We start from the raw sequence: 14,124 nt of genomic DNA on the forward strand, positions 1-14,124 counted from the left end.
TTCACCTGTGTTCACCTAATAATGACGTGCTTTGTATTGCCTCCGTTCTCTTCCAGCTTTCTTCTCCCCCCCCCCCCACCTCACAATCAGTCTGAAGAAGGATCTCGGGCTGAAATGTCACCCTTTCACGTTCTCCAGTGATGCTGCCTGACCCGCTGAGATATTCTAGCACTTTGTGTCTTCTAAAAATGCATGTAACCTTTTAATGGAGGAATTTTCTTTTGACTGCTCCTTGAATATTTATCAGGAGGAAAGTATTTTTGTGAGTGGGTCATACCAGTGAGGCAGTGTGTTTGTGCAAAGGCAGGCTCCGAAGAGCAAGTCTGCGAATGATTTTAAATTTTGCTTCCTCAGATCCCATAGGATATCATACCTGGTTGTCCCTGATCTAAATATGTAAATACCAAAGAACGTTACTATAAGTCAATAGTTACCGTAGATTGCACAAGTACAATATGAAGAGAAACACAGAGGAATATTTTGATAAGTACCGTTTACATAGAGGCTGTTGCTTTGCAGTAAGTATGACCCCAGTGAGGAAATGTAATGGGTCTTCTCGCTAAATACATCATAAACCTTTTCTCGGTTGATGGGTTCCATGGTGGACACGTTTTGGAATGAACAATTAGCTGTCACTCTGGAGCTGTTAACCATTTCCGCTCTGCGAAAAAGCAAAAGCCATTTGTGATAAGTGTAAAAGAATTTAGTGCAAAGTTGTTTGCAGTCTTAACAAGAGCACAGCTAAACATTGCTGTGGCTGATTATAAAGGTAGAAGCAATAGTCACAGAAAGCCTACTCTCAATTTATCCGGCTCCGCCGCATCTGCTCCCACTCCCATGGGAATGGGCTTCCCATTCTAGGGCATCTGAGATATGCCCTTTCTTGAGTAAACATGGATTACCACTGGTTGTCATAGATGGATCTTTCACTCACGTCTCATCTAATTCTGCTCTCGCATCCGCCTCATCCAGTCGAAACAAGGATAGAGTTCCCCTCGTCCTTAGCTTTCATCCCACAAACTAGAGGAACAGCACCTCAAATTCCGAAGAGTAGCTTGGAGCCTAACAGTACGAACAATGAATCCTCTAATTTAACGTAATTAACCTACAAATGCCACCTTCCATTTCTCCCCAACCTTCCCTGTGCTACACCTGGGTGTGCACTCATTTCTCAATGGTCCCAACCCCCCATTCTACTATTCCACCAGTTTTCCTTCCTCTGGCTTTATATTTAATGCCTCTTTAAGGTTTCTCCCTATACGAAACTGGTTGTCTTCTTCAGTGGAATTTGACCAACCATTTGCCACATTTTGACATCCTCTTCCCCCCTCTCTTCCAGCTTTCTCACACCTACTGCTGTTGGTCTGAAGAAGGGCCCGACCCAAAACATTGCCTAGGCATAATATCCAGATTTGCCTGACCTGCTGAGGTACAGCACAACATTGTGTCTTGAATTTTCCAATTTGAAGTAAGCTCCAACAAACTGCCCCCACCCCGCATCCCTCTCCTGTGCCCCACCTGGACTTGCACTAATGAATATATAAGAATGTATATTGACTCTGCAATTATATTTTGCAGGAAATGTGTTTATGAGATTATCGTGTTTGCAAATTGGAAACACTGTGCAAGAATAATTGGAAATTAAAGGAATGCAATTTTCATAATTGATAGGAAAGTGACTGTGAGTTACCTGAATGATTCTACAACACATGATAAGAATGTTTCATTGATACTGCTGTTTTCGAACAGGTCTATGATCTGAGGTCAGTAAGGAAAATTGTGTTAGAATTAGAAAAAAACGGGAACAATGAAGTAATAAATCAGCAGAAAACTATCTTGTACAACATTCTCACCTCAGCTGCAATGATGGTTGATGTCTCTGAACGGTTTCTTTGAATTTCTTCAATTGGCAGACTAACAATGAACGTCACATTGTAATTAATGTCATTTGTTAAGTCGATTGGAGCTGGGACTGTGGAAATATAGTGAGCAATTTAGCCGCTGATACTACAACAATTTTAAAATCTTAAGCAACAGATCGAGTAGAATAATTGTGATCTGAAGCAATTGTTTGATACATTTAAGTGAAATTCTGCATAAGATGTAGATGAGAATATTTGTGAGGTGTTCCTAGCTTAAGGCTGAAAAGTAGGTACCAATGCAGCTTTTGCTTTGTTAAGAAACAAAAACCTTGCCATCAACAAGGAAAGTTTTCAATGCATTAATTTCTAAATCAAGATTTTATTCGTGAACAAAAGACATAATTTCCCGAGTTTCAACTAATAATCTAGTAGAATATGGGTGGTGGAAGTGTCATAAATGCAGTGAATAACCAAAGATTCCTGAAACAATTAAATGGAAACCCAAACTCACCTGTGACGATGGGCTGCACAGTGTGACCTGGAAGCAAAGAATGAAACATAGGTAGTTTACAACCAACAGGATAAACTTTGAATTTTCCAATTTTAAGTAACCTCTAACAAAGACACCCCACCCCCTCCTGTGCTCCACCTGGATTCACACATATTTCACCCCTCCTGTAAGTGAGGATGCCTTAGAAACATAGTCACACTGTGTGGAAACACCCTAGCCCAACTTATACACACACCAGTCAACGATCTAGCTAAAATATACCCACCTGTCTGCGTTTGATCCATATCCCTCCAAACCAGTCCTATCCATGTACCTGTCTAACTTTGTTTTAAACGTTGCGATAGTCCCTGCCTCAACTACCTCTTCTGACAGCTCGTTCCATACACCCACTAACCTTTGTGTGAAAATTTTACCCCTTAGATTCCTAGTAATTTTTTCACCTTAAACCCATGTCTTCATGTCCTCGATTCCCCTAATCTGCGCACGAGACTCTGTGCATCTAACCAAACTGTTCTCTCATGCTTTTATATACCTCTATAAGACCCCCCTCATCCTCTTGTGCTCCAAGGAATAGATTCCCAGCCTACACAAACACTCCCTGTAGCTCAAATCCTCGAGTCCTGGCAACATCCTTGTAATTTTTCTCTGTACCCATTCCAGCTTGACAACATTTTTCCTAAAACATGTTGAACACAATACTCTAAATGGGGCCTCAACAGCATCTTATATAACTGCAACATGACCTCCCTACATTTATACTCAATACTCTGATGAAGGCCAATGTGCCAAAATCCTTTTTGACCACCCTATCTACCCGTGGCTCCACCTTCAAGGAATGATGTGGATGCACTCTTAGGTCCCTAACACTTGTCTATAACACTCCCCAGGGCCCTGCCATTCACTGTGTAGGTCCTGCCCATGTCCTGCCCTGTCAACGCTTCTATTTCCTTCCACAGGTGTTGCCGGACTTACTGAGTTCCTCCAGCATTTTGTTGTTTGCTCCAGTTTCCAGCATTTGTAATCTCTTATGTCTCCCCTTTGGAAACAAAGCCTCTACTTTTCCTTCTTCATCCACAATTTCCCTTCAATTATAATAAAAGCTATAAAATATCATACTGGGAGATCCAATCCTGATCATTTACCACCTGACACATTGTAGTGATAGTGGGCGGAGTACAGCCTAGTTTTGGTTTTATTTTGTGGTTCTTTGCGAATTATGAATGCTTTTAGTACTTGGAGATCTCCGTATACTTGATGTGTGCAGAGCATGTAGCTGAGTTACCTGGATTCTCTTGATTGTCTGGTTTATTTTGTTCAGGAACAATTGGTGGCTCTGTAAAGAAAATTTCAAAAAAACTATTGGAATAATGTTATTAAAAGATATGAATTCATCAAAAATTCATACAAACATAAAATGCCCTAAAATAATTCAAGGATATTTTCCAAGGATATGTTCCATTTCTTGGATCTTATAAAGTACACCTGTTATGTGTGTTTTTGACTCTCTGCCTCAGAGGGCGGTGGAGGCCGGTTCTCTGGATACATTCAAGAGAGAGCTAGATTGGACTCTTAAAGATAGCGAAGTCAGGGGATATGGGGAGAAGGTAGGAACGGGGTACTGATTGTGGATGATCAGCCATGATCACATTGAATGGCGGTGCTGGCTCGAAGGGCTGAATGGTCTACTCCTGCACCTATTGTCCATTGGCCTATTTTTTGTTATCTCGCTCTTTGACAGCTGACCTAGTCATAAAATGCTTCGCCAAATAAATCACAACAATTTGCTTCTCAGGTTATTTTAATGTTTGTTTCTCTCCAACTTAAAGCAGTGATGCAACATGGGAATTATTTGTCAAGGTCCACTGATAAGACAGTTTTTCATGTACAGGTTTCTGAAAGGCATTTTATCTAAGAAGTCTTAAAAACATCTAATCAACTCTGTAGGAATTCTACACAGTTTAAGCAACAGATGGAGAAGAACAAATATAACGTAAGACAATTGTTTGATGAATTGATACAAACTCACCATTGACATTGGGCTGTACAGTGAAATCTGAAAACAAACAACGAAATATATGTAGGACCAATCCAATGGCATGAACTTTAAATTCAGGCAATTTAGGCAATCTTTAAAAACAACCAACCACAACAACATTGTGTCCCACCTAGGCTTGCACCTATTAAACTCCTCCCCCTTGCCCTCCATCTACATTCCTTCCCCTGGCATCGAATTTGCATCTCTTCAATTCTTTTCCCTCACCCCTTATGTTTTTTCGTCTCTGGCCTTTGCCCAACCTTCTCCAAATCAAAACTCTACTTCACCTGTGTTCACCTAATAATGACGTGCTTTGTATTGCCTCCGTTCTCTTACAGCTTTCTACTCCCCCCCCCCCCCCCCCCCCCCCCCCCACCTCACAATCAGTCTGAAGAAGGATCTCGGGCTGAAATGTCACCCTTTCACGTTCTCCAGTGATGCTGCCTGACCCGCTGAGATATTCTAGCACTTTGTGTCTTCTAAAAATGCATGTAACCTTTTAATGGAGGAATTTTCTTTTGACTGCTCCTTGAATATTTATCAGGAGGAAAGTATTTTTGTGAGTGGGTCATACCAGTGAGGCAGTGTGTTTGTGCAAAGGCAGGCTCCGAAGAGCAAGTCTGCGAATGATTTTAAATTTTGCTTCCTCAGATCCCATAGGATATCATACCTGGTTGTCCCTGATCTAAATATGTAAATACCAAAGAACGTTACTATAAGTCAATAGTTACCGTAGATTGCACAAGTACAATATGAAGAGAAACACAGAGGAATATTTTGATAAGTACCGTTTACATAGAGGCTGTTGCTTTGCAGTAAGTATGACCCCAGTGAGGAAATGTAATGGGTCTTCTCGCTAAATACATCATAAACCTTTTCTCGGTTGATGGGTTCCATGGTGGACACGTTTTGGAATGAACAATTAGCTGTCACTCTGGAGCTGTGAACCATTTCCTCTCTGCGAAAAAGCAAAAGACATTTGTGATGTGCAAAATAATTTAGTGCAAAGTTGTTTGCAATGCCAGCAAGTGCACAGCTGAAATGTTGCCATGGCTCATTACTGGTGTCTAAGCAATGGGTTGAGAAATCTGATTCTCAATTTGTCCGTCTGCAGCCCATCTTCAACTACGATGTGGCTTCCCATTCTACGGCATCAATGATGTCGTATTAGCCTAATATATATGTAGCCTTATGATATAGATTAGCCTTGGCTGTTTTAGATGGATCCCTCATCCAATTCTCCCCGAAATCTGCTCTCACACCACCCTCACCCAGACGGAACAAGGAGAGCGTTCCCCCCATCCTTAGTTTACACCCCACCTGTCACTAACACCACCTAATGCATTTGCTGCACCTTATGTGGTGTCCGATACGTTAGCAAGACCAAACAGTATCAAGGTGACTTTTTCGCCAAACATGTGCAGTCATTCAAGGTCTGCTGGAAATCCTGGTTCAAAAACAATTTAACTCCCTTTCCATTCCCAAACCAATCTGTCTGTCCTGGGCCTCATCCATTGCAGAGTGAGGCCACACTCAAACTGGAGGAACAGCACCTCATATTTCGAATAGCTTAGAGCCTTATGTGTCTGTCCCACTTAAGCGTTATTTTCGGTGACTGCCGGCGACTGTCACAGTCGTAGCAGGTCACCGAAAAACCGGTGACTGGACCCCCCTACGACAAAACTTTGCCTCACCAGCGTCTACAGAATTGCTGCCTGACTCACTAGGAGACTCTAGTACATTGTACCTTTTTTCTGGTAGAATTTATATTAATTCTACATGATATTTGTGGGAAATTTGCTTATTAATTTTAAATTAAATTGAGATTAACGCGTTTGCAAATTGGAATTATTGAGCGTTATCAATTTTATCATTTAATAGGAAAGTTATCTTGAGTTACCTGAAGGATTCCACAACACATGTCAAGAATGTAGCATTGACATTGCTATTTTCGAACAGTTCGGTGAGCTGAAAGCAGTAACAATAATTGAGTCAGAATGAGAAATAAAAAGGGTATGATGAAGTAAAACAACATCAGTAAACTAACTTGTAAACTCTCTCACCTCATTTGCAATCATGGTTGCTGTTTGGTTTGCTTGAATTTCTTCAATAGACAGATTGTCAACAATGAAAGTCACGTTGTATTTAATGGGATATGTTTCATGGATTGGAACTGAAACTGTGGAAATAGAGTAAGCAATTTAGCATGTTGTGAGTACCACGATTTTCAAATAGTTTAAAAACTGTTTCCCAGCACTGGATTTCTACAGAGTTTAAGCAACAAATTGAGAAGAACAAATGTAGCGTAAGACAATTATTTCATGCATTTGATACAAACTCACCATTGACATTGTGCTGTACATTGAAATCTGAAAACAAACAGAGAAATATAGGTTGAACTTTAAATGTTCAAATTTAGGCAACCTTTAAAAACCCACCAACCACAACAACAACTTGGCATGCACCTAGTAAACTCCTCCCCCTTGCCCTCCATCTACATTCCTTTTTCTGGCTTCAAATTTGCAACACTTCAATCCTTTTCCCTCACACTTAATGTTTTTTCGTCTCTGGCCTTTGTCTAACCTTCTGCGTATCTAAACTCCACTTCACCTGTGTCCACCTATTAATGACGTGCTTTGTACTGCCTCCCTTCTCTTACAGCTTTCTTCTCCCCCCACCACCTCACAATCAGTCTGAAGAAGGATCTTGAGCTGAAATGCCACCCATTCACATTCTCCAGTGATGCTGCCTGACCCGCTGAGTTACTCTAGCACTTTGTTTCTTTTAAAAAAGCATGCAACTTTTTAATCGGGTATTTTTTTACCTCTCCTTGAACATTTATCAGGAAGAAAACCCTTTTATGAGTGGGTCTTGCCAGTGAGGCAGTGTGTTTGTGCAAAGGCACGCTCCGAAGAGCAAGATTGTGAATGATTTTAAGGTTTGCTTTCTCAGATCCTATAGGATATCATGCCTGGTTGTCCCTGATCTAAATATGTAAATACCAAAGAACTTGTCTATAAATCAATAGTTACCGCAGATTGGACAAATACAATATGAAGAAAAACACCAAGGAATATTTTGATAAGTACCATCTACATAGAGGCTGTAGCTTTGCAGTTCGTATGGCCCCAGTGAGGAAATGTCTTTGGTCAGCTCGCTAAATTCATCATAAACATCTTCTCGGTAGATGGGTTCCATGGTGGACACATTATGAAATAAACATTCAGCTGTCACTCTGGTGCTGTTAACCATTTCCTCTCTGCGATAAAGCAAAAGACATTTGTGATAAGTGTAAAAGAATTTAGTGCAAAGTTGTTTGCAATGCCAGCAAGAGCACAGCTGAAATGTTGCCGTGGCTCATTACTGGTGTCTAAGCAATGGTCAGAGAAATCCGACTCTCAATTTGTCCGTCTCCAGCCCATCTATAGCCAGAGGGAGACCACATTTAAGCTGAAGGAAAATCACCTCCTAATCTGATGTAGGTTTGGAGCTTAACAATATTGATAATTTTATGTGACAATTTACAAACTAATTGTATGAACAATGAGTTGTTCAATTTTACGTGTCAACCTACAAATGCCCCTCTACCCCTTAATTTCCCCCCACTCTTCCCTGTGCTACACTTGAATATGCACCCATTTTTCCCTTTTCCCTTCACCCCTTCCCTACCCCCATTCTCCCCTTCCACTATGCTTCTTCAACTTTCATAATTAATTTGACTTCTATGCCTAACTCCCTATATTGAACCTTTTGTCTTCTCATTTTAGGATTTTCTGTAACCATTTGCCAATCAACTGCTCCCTTCCCATCACTTGTATCCTCGTATGACTTGCCACACTTTGTCACCCCCTTTCCATCTCTCTCGCAGCTTTCTCACCCCTACTGCAATCAGTCTGAAGAAGGGCCCGACCCAAAACTCTGCCAACCCATGTTCTCCAGATTTGCCGCCTGACCCGCTGAGATACTCCAGCACTTCGTGTCTTTTTCTGTTAGAATTTATATTGACTTTGCACTGATATTTGTAGGAAATGTGTTTATGAGAATATCATCTTTACTATTTGGAATCACTGTGCATTAACAATTTGGAGACAAAGAAACGCAATTTTCATGATTTAATTGGACATTTTTTTGTGAGTTACCTGAATGATTTCACGTCACATTTTAAGAATGTTGCATTGATATTGCTGTTCTCAAACAGGTCTGTGAGCTGGGTGCAAGAAAAATGGTGTTAGAATGAGACATAAAAAGGGGATCAATAAGTACTATATCAGCAGAAAACTAATTGGTAAACTCTCTCACCTCATTTGTAATCATGGTTGCTGTTTCTGAAAGGTTTGCTTGAATTTCTTCAATAGACAGATTGTCAACAATGAAAGTCACGTTGTATTCAATGGGATATGTTTTATGGATTGGAACTGGAACTGTGGAAATAGAGTAAGCAATTTAGCATGTTGTGAGTACCACGATTTTCAAATAGTTTAAAAACTGTTTCCCAGCACTGGATTTCTACAGAGTTTAAGCAACAAATTGAGAAGAACAAATGTAGCGTAAGACAATTATTTCATGCATTTGATACAAACTCACCATTGACATTGTGCTGTACATTGAAATCTGAAAACAAACAGAGAAATATAGGTTGAACTTTAAATGTTCAAGTTTAGGCAACCTTTAAAAACCCACCAACCACAACAACAACTTGGCATGCACCTAGTAAACTCCTCCCCCTTGCCCTCCATCTACATTCCTTTTTCTGGCTTCAAATTTGCAACACTTCAATCCTTTTCCCTCACACATAATGCTTTTTCGTCTCTGGCCTTTGTCTAACCTTCTGCGTATCTAAACTCCACTTCACCTGTGTCCACCTATTAATGACGTGCTTTGTACTGCCTCCCTTCTCTTACAGCTTTCTTCTCCCCCCACCACCTCACAATCAGTCTGAAGAAGGATCTTGAGCTGAAATGCCACCCATTCACATTCTCCAGTGATGCTGCCTGACCCGCTGAGTTACTCTAGCACTTTGTTTCTTTTAAAAAAGCATGCAACTTTTTAATCGGGTATTTTTTTACCTCTCCTTGAACATTTATCAGGAAGAAAACCCTTTTATGAGTGGGTCTTGCCAGTGAGGCAGTGTGTTTGTGCAAAGGCACGCTCCGAAGAGCAAGATTGTGAATGATTTTAAGGTTTGCTTTCTCAGATCCTATAGGATATCATGCCTGGTTGTCCCTGATCTAAATATGTAAATACCAAAGAACTTGTCTATAAATCAATAGTTACCGCAGATTGGACAAATACAATATGAAGAAAAACACCAAGGAATATTTTGATAAGTACCATCTACATAGAGGCTGTAGCTTTGCAGTTCGTATGGCCCCAGTGAGGAAATGTTTTTGGTCAGCTCGCTAAATTCATCATAAACATCTTCTCGGTAGATGGGTTCCATGGTTGACACATTATGAAATAAACATTCAGCTGTCACTCTGGTGCTGTTAACCATTTCCTCTCTGCGATAAAGCAAAAGACATTTGTGATAAGTGTAAAAGAATTTAGTGCAAAGTTGTTTGCAATGCCAGCAAGAGCACAGCTGAAATGTTGCCGTGGCTCATTACTGGTGTCTAAGCAATGGTCAGAGAAATCTGACTCTCAATTTGTCCGTCTCCAGCCCATCTATAGCCAGAGGGAGACCACATTTAAGCTGAAGGAAAATCACCTCCTAATCTGATGTAGGTTTGGAGTTTAACAATATGAATCATTTTATGTGACAACCTACAAACTAACTGTATGAACAATGAGTTGTTCAATTTTACGTGTCAACCTACAAATGCCCCTCTACCCCTTAATTTCCCCCCACTCTTCCCTGTGCTACACTTGAATATGCACCCATTTTTCCCTTTTCCCTTCACCCCTTCCCTACCCCCATTCTCCCCTTCCACTATGCTTCTTCAACTTTCATAATTAATTTGACTTCTATGCCTAACTCCCTATATTGAACCTTTTGTCTTCTCATTTTAGGATTTTCTGTAACCATTTGCCAATCAACTGCTCCCTTCCCATCACTTGTATCCTCGTATGACTTGCCACACTTTGTCACCCCCTTTCCATCTCTCTCGCAGCTTTCTCACCCCTACTGCAATCAGTCTGAAGAAGGGCCCGACCCAAAACTCTGCCAATCCATGTTCTCCAGATTTGCCGCCTGACCCGCTGAGATACTCCAGCACATCGTGTCTTTTTCTGTTAGAATTTATATTGACTTTGCACTGATATTTGTAGGAAATGTGTTTATGAGAATATCATCTTTACTATTTGGAATCACTGTGCATTAACAATTTGGAGACAAAGAAACGCAATTTTCATGATTTAATTGGACATTTTTTTGTGAGTTACCTGAATGATTTCACGTCACATTTTAAGAATGTTGCATTGATATTGCTGTTCTCAAACAGGTCTGTGAGCTGGGTGCAAGAAAAATGGTGTTAGAATGAGACATAAAAAGGGGATCAATAAGTACTATATCAGCAGAAAACTAATTGGTAAACTCTCTCACCTCATTTGTAATCATGGTTGCTGTTTCTGAAAGGTTTGCTTGAATTTCTTCAATAGACAGATTGTCAACAATGAAAGTCACGTTGTATTCAATGGGATATGTTTTATGGATTGGAACTGGAACTGTGGAAATAGAGTAAGCAATTTAGCATGTTGTGAGTACCACGATTTTCAAATAGTTTAAAAACTGTTTCCCAGCACTGGATTTCTACAGAGTTTAAGCAACAAATTGAGAAGAACAAATGTAGCGTAAGACAATTATTTCATGCATTTGATACAAACTCACCATTGACATTGTGCTGTACATTGAAATCTGAAAACAAACAGAGAAATATAGGTTGAACTTTAAATGTTCAAGTTTAGGCAACCTTTAAAAACCCACCAACCACAACAACAACTTGGCATGCAGCTAGTAAACTCCTCCCCCTTGCCCTCCATCTACATTCCTTTTTCTGGCTTCAAATTTGCAACACTTCAATCCTTTTCCCTCACACATAATGCTTTTTCGTCTCTGGCCTTTGTCTAACCTTCTGCGTATCTAAACTCCACTTCACCTGTGTCCACCTATTAATGACGTGCTTTGTACTGCCTCCCTTCTCTTACAGCTTTCTTCTCCCCCCACCACCTCACAATCAGTCTGAAGAAGGATCTTGAGCTGAAATGCCACCCATTCACATTCTCCAGTGATGCTGCCTGACCCGCTGAGTTACTCTAGCACTTTGTTTCTTTTAAAAAAGCATGCAACTTTTTAATCGGGTATTTTTTTACCTCTCCTTGAACATTTATCAGGAAGAAAACCCTTTTATGAGTGGGTCTTGCCAGTGAGGCAGTGTGTTTGTGCAAAGGCACGCTCCGAAGAGCAAGACTGTGAATGATTTTAAGGTTTGCTTTCTCAGATCCTATAGGATATCATGCCTGGTTGTCCCTGATCTAAATATGTAAATACCAAAGAACTTGTCTATAAATCAATAGTTACCGCAGATTGGACAAATACAATATGAAGAAAAACACCAAGGAATATTTTGATAAGTACCATCTACATAGAGGCTGTAGCTTTGCAGTTCGTATGGCCCCAGTGAGGAAATGTTTTTGGTCAGCTCGCTAAATTCATCATAAACATCTTCTCGGTAGATGGGTTCCATGGTTGACACATTATGAAATAAACATTCAGCTGTCACTCTGGTGCTGTTAACCATTTCCTCTCTGCGATAAAGCAAAAGACATTTGTGATAAGTGTAAAAGAATTTAGTGCAAAGTTGTTTGCAATGCCAGCAAGAGCACAGCTGAAATGTTGCCGTGGCTCATTACTGGTGTCTAAGCAATGGTCAGAGAAATCTGACTCTCAATTTGTCCGTCTCCAGCCCATCTATAGCCAGAGGGAGACCACATTTAAGCTGAAGGAAAATCACCTCCTAATCTGATGTAGGTTTGGAGTTTAACAATATGAATCATTTTATGTGACAACCTACAAACTAACTGTATGAACAATGAGTTGTTCAATTTTACGTGTCAACCTACAAATGCCCCTCTACCCCTTAATTTCCCCCCACTCTTCCCTGTGCTACACTTGAATATGCACCCATTTTTCCCTTTTCCCTTCACCCCTTCCCTACCCCCATTCTCCCCTTCCACTATGCTTCTTCAACTTTCATAATTAATTTGACTTCTATGCCTAACTCCCTATATTGAACCTTTTGTCTTCTCATTTTAGGATTTTCTGTAACCATTTGCCAATCAACTGCTCCCTTCCCATCACTTGTATCCTCGTATGACTTGCCACACTTTGTCACCCCCTTTCCATCTCTCTCGCAGCTTTCTCACCCCTACTGCAATCAGTCTGAAGAAGGGCCCGACCCAAAACTCTGCCAATCCATGTTCTCCAGATTTGCCGCCTGACCCGCTGAGATACTCCAGCACATCGTGTCTTTTTCTGTTAGAATTTATATTGACTTTGCACTGATATTTGTAGGAAATGTGTTTATGAGAATATCATCTTTACTATTTGGAATCACTGTGCATTAACAATTTGGAGACAAAGAAACGCAATTTTCATGATTTAATTGGACATTTTTTTGTGAGTTACCTGAATGATTTCACGTCACATTTTAAGAATGTTGCATTGATATTGCTGTTCTCAAACAGGTCTGTGAGCTGGGTGCAAGAAAAATGGTGTTAGAATGAGACATAAAAAGGGGATCAATAAGTACTATATCAGCAGAAAACTAATTGGTAAACTCTCTCACCTCATTTGTAATCATGGTTGCTGTTTCTGAAAGGTTTGCTTGAATTTCTTCAATAGACAGATTGTCAACAATGAAAGTCACGTTGTATTCAATGGGATATGTTTTATGGATTGGAACTGGAACTGTGGAAATAGAGTAAGCAATTTAGCATGTTGTGAGTACCACGATTTTCAAATAGTTTAAAAACTGTTTCCCAGCACTGGATTTCTACAGAGTTTAAGCAACAAATTGAGAAGAACAAATGTAGCGTAAGACAATTATTTCATGCATTTGATACAAACTCACCATTGACATTGTGCTGTACATTGAAATCTGAAAACAAACAGAGAAATATAGGTTGAACTTTAAATGTTCAAGTTTAGGCAACCTTTAAAAACCCACCAACCACAACAACAACTTGGCATGCACCTAGTAAACTCCTCCCCCTTGCCCTCCATCTACATTCCTTTTTCTGGCTTCAAATTTGCAACACTTCAATCCTTTTCCCTCACACATAATGCTTTTTCGTCTCTGGCCTTTGTCTAACCTTCTGCGTATCTAAACTCCACTTCACCTGTGTCCACCTATTAATGACGTGCTTTGTACTGCCTCCCTTCTCTTACAGCTTTCTTCTCCCCCCACCACCTCACAATCAGTCTGAAGAAGGATCTTGAGCTGAAATGCCACCCATTCACATTCTCCAGTGATGCTGCCTGACCCGCTGAGTTACTCTAGCACTTTGTTTCTTTTAAAAAAGCATGCAACTTTTTAATCGGGTATTTTTTTACCTCTCCTTGAACATTTATCAGGAAGAAAACCCTTTTATGAGTGGGTCTTGCCAGTGAGGCAGTGTGTTTGTGCAAAGGCACGCTCCGAAGAGCAAGATTGTGAATGATTTTAAGGTTTGCTTTCTCAGATCCTATAGGATATCATGCCTGGTTGTCCCTGATCTAA

At 40.3% G+C, this 14,124-nt stretch overlaps 1 protein-coding gene across 1 annotated transcript in view; it reads right to left on the reverse strand.

Annotated features, from left to right (window-relative positions):
- LOC116989450 (mucin-16-like) overlaps window positions 1-14,124 on the reverse strand; it is a 127,273-nt gene that overhangs the window by 1,411 nt on the left and 111,738 nt on the right. Inside the window, exons 90-95 of the mRNA XM_033046828.1 lie at window positions 6,309-6,376; window positions 5,197-5,366; window positions 2,374-2,400; window positions 1,854-1,972; window positions 1,691-1,758; window positions 492-661 (exon numbers count right to left, since the gene is read on the reverse strand). Coding sequence (XP_032902719.1) covers window positions 492-661; window positions 1,691-1,758; window positions 1,854-1,972; window positions 2,374-2,400; window positions 5,197-5,366; window positions 6,309-6,376 — 622 coding nt within the window. The remainder of the gene's footprint in view (window positions 1-491; window positions 662-1,690; window positions 1,759-1,853; window positions 1,973-2,373; window positions 2,401-5,196; window positions 5,367-6,308; window positions 6,377-14,124) is intronic.

The sequence above is a fragment of the Amblyraja radiata genome, chromosome 29 (assembly GCF_010909765.2).
Source record: "Amblyraja radiata isolate CabotCenter1 chromosome 29, sAmbRad1.1.pri, whole genome shotgun sequence".
Taxonomy (NCBI): Eukaryota; Metazoa; Chordata; class Chondrichthyes; order Rajiformes; family Rajidae; genus Amblyraja; species Amblyraja radiata.